Below are 8,530 nucleotides of genomic sequence, written 5' to 3'. Positions count from 1 at the left end.
TGGTACGGGAGGGGAGTGACAGGAAGTGCTGGCAGGGCTATTTGTGGGACTTTGCAAATTAATTACCACGTTTGCCCTCAAAATACATTTACTGCACTCTATAGTAAATAAGCTACATCAAAAACAAAGGAAAGGGGCAAAATTCTACAGACGCTGGAAATCTGAAATATAAACAGAAGTCACTGGGAACACTCAGCAAGTCAGGCAGCATCTATGGAGAAAGGAAAATTAGTTAACATTGTCAATGACTTTTTGTCAGAATTGGGGGATGTGGGAAGGGAGCAGATTATAAGGACTGCAGAAATGAAGTTTATTATTAAAATTGTGGGTTTTAAGATCCACATCACGACTTGAGTTCATAATCCAGGCTGACATTCCGATGCAGTATTGCAGCGCTGTATTCTTTTGGATGTGATATTTAATTGAAATCCAATCTGCCTGTCCTGAGATGGGCATTAAAGATTCCATGATACGATTCGGAAAGAGGGAGGAGTTTCACCAGATGTCTTGGCTAACAATTCTGCACTTAAATTGGTCATTCATCTCATGGCTGTTTTGTGAGGCCTTGCCGTGTGCAAAGTGCAGGATTGCTTGCAAAAATAGTCACCACACTTGAAGAATTACTGAAAACTGCATTCAGGTGTTTTGATGTGATAAGGCAATATGGAAATACGAGCTTTTCATTCTATATTCTTTTTTGGTCTCCTATTTGCATAATATATGCAAGGATGGAAACTGTAATCCCTTTATCATGGCACTTTATCTGGGCTTCAAAACCAGCACGTTTTAATCATTTGTTCCAGTGCTCATCTGAATCTCTATCAGCACAAAATACAATCAGAAGACATTTATCTACATGCCACTTATCTAAATCGACCAGTTAACCAAACTAGCTGTTTGCCTCAGCATGCCCTGCATGTCAAATTATTTCACTGTAGCAGTTATCAACTTGAATTAGTATCATTTAATTCAGTATAATATTATCATTAATACACTGTCAGTTATCCAAAATATTCTCTGGTGTGAACTGGGTTGTTTCCTGAACTGTTTGGCGAGGCAATGTTTGACCACATTCCAGGAAGGCACCTGAGTGGAAGGCTTTATGATATAATAATCCTTGCATTTGATACAGTGCTTTCATGTTGGGAGGATTTCATAGCACCAGCAAAGCCTGCGTCAAATATGATTGACAGCCCCTTTGCGTACCTCGTGGAGCTGGTTTTAGTGTGAGGCTGTGAGCTAACAATGGGAACGCTTAATGTGTCAAAAAACCACAGAGATCAAAATGTGAACTAGCTCTTTTAAGAGTTTATCAAAATACTATATATCTTTGTTGGGGCAATAGCTGCCTTTGATGTCTAATTTAAATGGAATTTTCAAGATGCTGCACAAAGCATAAGAGAGGCAAGAGAAGGAAGGCTATTTAGCATAACTGAAGTGCATCAGAAGTTCACAGCACAGAAGGAGGCCATTCAGTCCATCATGCCTGGTGCAAGCAAAACTTCCCCACTAGTGCCATCTGTTTCAATTCCCCTGCTCTTTCACAGTACCCTTTAATATTGATTTTCTCAAGTAAGTATCCAATTCTCTTTAAAATGTTGTTAAGGATTTGGCTAAAACACCCATTTATGGTCCAGCATTTGAGCAAATCTCCGTGCAAAAATATATTCTAATTTTTTCATTTTCTTATGGCGATGATCCTCAATTTATGCTTTCTTCAAACTAGAATTAAATGGAATTGCATAGAATCTTCAGCACAGAAACAGGCTGTTGAGCCCAACTAATCCATGTCAATGTTTATACTTTACATGAGCCTCCAACCCTCCTAATTCTGTCTCCCTAGTGTCTCCCCATATCCTTCTATTCCCTGTTCTTACATGTATGCATTACGTTTCCGCTTAATGCGTTGATGTGTTTTGCTTCAACCACAGTGAGTAAAGAAGTTCCTCCTAAACTCTCTTTCAGATATGTTAGTGTAATTGTACATTTATACTACCTTGTGACTTCCGATACTGACTCGTCACTTTGTTAAACTATGTATTTACCTTATCAAAACCATCCCTAAAGGAACTAAATGAGTGCAGGGTACATAGGTGGACAGATTTAGGAAAAATAATGCAAAAGTGATAATATGAGTGTTCCTTTCATTATTTAAGAAGCACAGAAAGAATGAGCATAACAAATGGAGTAACTTCAGTGAATTATTAGGTGAATTGTGTACAGAGGAGGGAATTTCACAAGCAAAGTAACGTTTTTCTGATGGATTGTCTGCTCACAACTAGAAATAGTAACATTATAAGATGATACTCCAGTGCTGGGGGTGTGTAGCATTGTTGGAGGTGCTGTCCTTTGGATGATACGTTAAACCGAGTTCCCGTCCAAATCTGCCTGTTCAGGTGGACGTTACAGGTCCCATGGCACAATTTGAAAAGAGAAGGGATTTTCTCTTATTGTCTTGGACAACAATCTTGAAATAAAATTGGTCACTCATTCCATGGCTATGTTGTGCGCAACTGGCTGCCACATTTTATCCATAAAAGGGGCTATATTAAATGCAAGGATTATTATTATTATTACTATTATTGGACAGCTACCTAAATGTTGTGCATATTTTGTGGCTTCCACATGCCTTCACTTACACTTTATTCAAGACCGGATAAAGCTCGGTATTCATTAACCTTTTCAATTGCATTCTACATGGGAGTTCTTAAAGCGCCCTCTTTTCTTACAACACCCAAGGCACAAATATATTTGAATCAGAATCAAATTTGCTGTTACTGTACCACATTTGGCACATAACACTTTTGGTATAAATACACTATTTAGTGTGAAGCTGTGAAATATGAAATTTGGCTTACAAGTGAGCCTATATGCTCGCTCATCACCACCCCCACCTACTCCGCTCTCCTCTCTTGACAACCCTCCTCCTCCCATCTTCCTCTTCCAACCCTCCCCAAGGGGGCAGGCGCATTTAAGAATAGCATTTAGATTCCATATCAGAGTCTCATCTGGTTCATCATAAGGATGTTGTCGTAATAATAAAACCACGGCACAAGACAACAACAAATTACATTTGTATAGTGCCTTTCATGTCAGGAGCACAATTCTCTCTTTAAACGCTGCCAAATCACACTTGGCTGGATAGTGCTGCTGTATTTGTGGCTAATTTAGCAACATGTTCTCATTTGTTCCCTTTCACGGAGTCACGCAACAAAAAAAATCATGTCTGTCCCATTGTCGAGGCCAGGAAGGCTGCGAGAAACAGTCCTTTAGACTTTTCTGAGTAGCGGTGACCAGTTGCATGTGGTATAAGATGTAAAGTGGAGTCCTGTAGCTCAGTGGTTAGAGCACTCGCTTTGCAAGTGAGAGACCTGAGTTCAATTCCAGGCAGGGCGAAACCTTGGGCAAGTTTCCTTACTCCACACGCCTAATAATAATCCCTCCAAAACTAAAAACAATAATTAAATTGGTCATTTTCAATCTACGACTGTTTGTGGGACATTGCTGTGCGCAATTGGCTGCCGCGTTCGCCCACAAATATACAGTCAATTCACCTTACAGTGTGTTCTGTGAAGCGCTTTGGGACGTCCTCCCGACGTGAAAAGCGCTATATCAAATGCAAGGATTATTATTATTATAAATCGCTCTGAGGAGTATTACAGAGAACTGCAGCTTTCTAATAATCTTAATAAGAATAAAGATTGAATCATTACTCTCTTACCGCCTACACACACACACACACACACACTGTAGGAGCAAAAATGGGGATCAGAGAGGAGCTCTCATATGCCCTCCTGTGTCTGAGCATGGTACATGTTTTACCGTAGTTCAGAGTGAGAGGGCAATGGCAACAACAATGTGCATTTATGTAGCGCCCTTCATGTGTGGTAGCATCTCGGAGCACTTAAACGTGGGGGACCATGATGCTGAGCTAGAGAGAGAGGAGGTGGCATAGGTGACATAGGCACGGTCGAAGAGGAATGTCTTCGAGTGTGATCTGAAGGTGGGAAAGGAGGGGGCAAGGTGGCAGGATTAAGGTAGAGACAGAGACTCAGAGCATAGTGTCTGAAACCACAGCTGCTGATGGTGGAATCGTGGAGGGGATGAAGGATGAGCAGCTGAGCAATGGGGATGGATAGAGGAGTGGGGTGTAAGGAGCTTAGAGATTAGTGTGGTGCCAGGACATGAAGTGATTTGCTTATGAATGCAAGGATCTTGAAATCAGTCCAATCGATGGTGGTTTAGTCCAGTATTTTCTCCTCTTAGGTCATTGGTCATTGTTGGAAATTGCTGTGTGCAAATTGGCTGCCATGTTCATCTATAAAAACAGTCACTAAAGTTTATAATAAATTCTGTGAAGTGTTTTGAAATGTTTCCACAACACGATAGGGCGCTATATCAAATGAAAGGATTATTATTCTTTGGTTATATTTATAGATATTACTGTACAATGAACAGATCTGTAAGAGATTTCAAAAGATGTCTTTGTTTTCTACTTGAAATAGACGTTTCTTTGTTACTCAGTTTACACTTCCCTTTTCAACTTATTTCCCGAGAAAAAGCACTGAAAAGAAAGTTGCACTACAAAACTACTCGAAGCGACACGAGGGGGCACTTTGCACTAACAACTGTAGGTGCCTTTACTCATTCCTGAACAGGACCCAGTGGTTGTGTTTATAAATCATTGTCAATCTCCAAGTTAGTGATGGAACAGTACAATTGATATTAGGACCTCTAGGCTGGGGAAGAGGGGAGGAGGGAAGGAGGTTATCAGTTGGGAGGGAGGTTCCTGATGCTGATCGCTTTCCCACCCCTAGAAAGTCACAGTTCAGGCTGACTCTTCAATGTCTGGGGGGAACGGGGTCCTGCATTGTTGCAGGTGATGTCCTTTGAATGATACGTGAAACTGAGGTCTTGTCGCCTTGTTCAGGTGGACATCAAGATCCCATGGTACCATTCGAAAGGCGAAGGGAGTTTCTCTTCGCTTTTCGAATGGATTCATCCACACCTTCAGCTAGATCCATCCACACCTTTAAGAGTGAGATTGATAGATTTTTGGTAGGTCAGGGTATTAAGGGATATGGGGAGAAAGCGGAAAATTGGAGTTGATAGATTTGTTGAGGTACAGATTAGCCATGATCTAATTAAATGGCGGAACAGGCTCAAAGGGAATGGTCCCTGTTCCTACGTTCTCCTGGTATCCTGGCCAACAATCCCTCAGCCAAAATTGATCTTTCACTTCATGGCTGTTTGTGGGTCGTTGCTGTGCTCAAATTGGTCGCTGCTTTCATCCACAAAATACAATAATTACTCATTATAGTGAAAGCTGTGAAGCTCAACAACATGGTAAAGTTCTACATCAATGAAGAGTTAGGGGTGATGGAAAGCAGAGAGGTGGGAGGGCAACTGAAGGCACGATCAAAGAGGAGGGTCTTGAGACCGGCCTTGAAGGAGGCAAGGCTGGAAGTGAAGTGAGGGGACTGTGGGATGGAGTTCCAAAGTGTAAATATTAAGATCTTAAAGACTAAGTGTAGTGTGTGTAATTCAGAGACCATTGCTTGTTATACAATGTACAATTTAATCATTTTAAACTGACATGAAGTATTTGCCATTGATACTGATTTTTACATGATACCCAGGCTTTCTAGGTAAGTAAAAATTGTTTTATCGCGTTTCTATCAATAACACTCTCAATACACATAAGAATGTGCATATATGTACAAGATTTTGTTTAAAAAAAGTTATGCAAAAATGTGCTTTACCCATCAATTCACCACAACCAGAGATCCAGAACCTAGAGGCTACCATTGAAACACGCAATGCACATCGGCTGCATTAGTAACACACACACACACACTTGCTTCCAGCAGAAACTCAGCAGAGTCTAAGGCCTTTTTGGAAACTAAAGAAATCTGAACAGTGTTACGATCTGGAACCAGCAGATTGCTTTTAGTGGTACTCATAAAAGCTGAAGCTACTGATGCTTTTTGGTGCAGGCATTGCTCTCAGGGAAATGCTCAGCAACAGCTAAGAGAGGTGGAACTTTCTGCTCCAACCTGTTTGTGATGTTTATTTGCAAAGCAGAAAATAGATTCTCTGGAGCTCTTCCCAAATGGAAACACAACCCGTTTTGAAGAAGTATGCTCAATCCATGAACCAGACCTCATCCGATTTCAGAACTTTTCCCTAACATACCAAAGATGTATCCATGGAGGAATGGGGGGGAGGAAATATCCACAAACCCTGTATCTATCACTCTGTTTCCAATCCGAGACACTTTTCCTATTTCGTTTTTTTTTCTTTACGAAATTGCCCCCAATCTAAAATACAAAAACAAGTCTGCATTATTGCCCTGGTGATTTCTCAGTTCTAAATACAGACTGTTTTAGCTGTGTTGGACAATATGTTGGATGAATGCTCAAATCTGCCAAATGCCTTCTAAATCGGTAGGATTGTGTCGGGCGAAACAAAGAGCTGGGGTATAACAATCATGCACCACTCCACAGATTACCAGGAGAAGATTTCTTTTCCCCAAAAAAACTCAGTAGGACACAGCAAAAATGAGAATCTGTTCTCTCTCCCTCTCTCTCTCTCTTTCTCTCACAGCTAATCTATAATCTGTAGAATGGCCTAAAAGACATGGTGCACCTAAAATGTCTGTAACCTTCACAAGACTACAAAATACTGGGATGCTACATTATCTTACAAATGTGATAAGAATTAATACTTCATAAATCCATAAAAAAGTATTTTTGTACATGTTGAAAACTGACCCATTTAAATGCCTTAAAAGATGAATTGGTACTGTCAGAGGTATTGATTCCCTCTGAGAACAAGTCCAGTAATATAATTGTGTTCCTCGTTGGGTTTATACCTGAAACAAATCACTTGACTACAGTGAATTCACTGCAAGTTTGCTACAGTGTACATACTTTACACTACACGCTCCATACAAGATACCATTATTGTACAGAAAAGCACAAGGAACAGTCAGTAACCATTGTTCAGAAGGGACGGCTGCAAAAAATTAGGCCTTGACTTGAGATTTGGTCAAAAATGAATTGTGATGTGGGAGTATATGCCCACGTCTGATATCAGATAGAATGTTTTCTCTTTGAACTGTAGTTCGAAGTATCTCTCCTTCTCCTGTTGCCCCATCCATCCGTGATCATGTGCTGCTGTCATTTACTTCGACCTGAGTAAGAGAAAACAATATATTTAAGTAGTACTCTTAGATTTCACTGCTAATGTTAAAACATTTTACTCCCTCTTGACTTGGCTGTGACTCTCTAAATTCATCCATAAGAGTGTTGTAGGCCTTCGATAAGGCCTGGAGTTGAATCTTCGCCCTCTGAGTGCGAGCAAACATTGGATTGCTGGAAATGCTTGCCACCATTGTCTGGAGAGCAAAACAGATAGTGAGCTGGGCTGGTGGGTATGCCTGCCTCAGAACATTTCAGATCTACCAAAATCATTAATGCCTTGTGCCACAGATAAATAGATTGTGGAGTTGCCATTAAAATCCTCCATCTCAGCAAACCACCCAAGAGACGAGACACCCTCCCTATGAGTAGCAAAGGTGGAGAACATAGAAGGAACCATTGGGCAAGTAATGCTCCTTGCCAGAGGTAAAATATTGAGTGGTGAAAGATAAAGGAAGAAAATGTCATGAGGTTCCAAATGTTAATACACAACAGGTAAAGAATGCAACGTTTCACAACAATAATAACGAGAATCCTTATATTTGGTGGAGCATCTTTCACATCAGGAGGATGGCAGCTCGCTTTTCATTCAAAAAACAAATAATAATAATAATTTGATCACTTAATCCACACTGTTTAAGGGACACTGCTGTGCACAACTGGCTGCTGTCTTTCGCCCACAAAACACAGTCAATTCACTTCACAGAATATTCTGTGAAGCTCCTCGACATGTCTATTTGAGACGTCTCGTGTGGTGTTCCTCAGGGCTCTGTCCTTGGTCCCCTCTCCTTCAATATCTATGTGCTCCCTCTTGGTGACATCATCTGTAGACATGAGGTCAACTTCCACATGTAAGCGGATGACACCCAACTCTATCTCTCTGCCTCCACCCTTGACTCCAGGACCACTGCTGTCCTGACAGAATGTTTGTCAGACATCAAGTCCTGGATGAAAGCTAACTTTCTTCAGTTGAACATCAACAAGACCGAGACCCTCCTGATTGGCTCCTGTCAGTGCCTCCTCATCTCAGGCGCTGACAGCATCACCATCCACGAATGCACACTCCGTCTTGCTAAGCCATTCCAGAACTTTGTTATCTTGTTTGACCCTCAACCCTCTACCCCGCATCCTTCCATAACCCGCTCTGCCTTCCCCAACCTCCGCAACATCGCCCGCCTCGCCCCCCACCCCCACCATTGGCAGGCGGGCCTTCTGCCTCTCTGCCCCCAAATACTAGGATAATTTCAGTTTCTGTCTCTGATATGACAAGTCACTGACACTACTGATGTCCCCTACCTCGTCCGCCCCACCATTGGTGGGTGGGTCTT

General features: G+C 41.5%; 1 protein-coding gene across 3 annotated transcripts in view; it reads right to left on the bottom strand.

Annotated features, from left to right (window-relative positions):
• Nucleotides 1–5,774: 5,774 nt before the first annotated feature.
• The window catches only part of LOC103180720 (sodium/potassium transporting ATPase interacting 3), a 203,915-nt gene continuing 201,159 nt past the window's right edge, over nt 5,775–8,530 (bottom strand). For all 3 annotated transcript variants that reach the window (XM_007896729.2, XM_007896731.2, XM_007896730.2), the window contains one exon: nt 5,775–7,195. In XM_007896729.2, the coding sequence (XP_007894920.1) occupies nt 7,186–7,195 (10 nt within the window). In that variant the 3' untranslated portion in view covers nt 5,775–7,185. The remainder of the gene's footprint in view (nt 7,196–8,530) is intronic.

The sequence above is a fragment of the Callorhinchus milii genome, unplaced genomic scaffold (genome assembly GCF_018977255.1).
Source record: "Callorhinchus milii isolate IMCB2004 unplaced genomic scaffold, IMCB_Cmil_1.0 Scaffold2, whole genome shotgun sequence".
Lineage (NCBI taxonomy): Eukaryota > Metazoa > Chordata > Chondrichthyes > Chimaeriformes > Callorhinchidae > Callorhinchus > Callorhinchus milii.
Note: the sequence above shows the minus strand (reverse complement) of the source record. Positions and strands in the feature narration are given on the sequence as shown.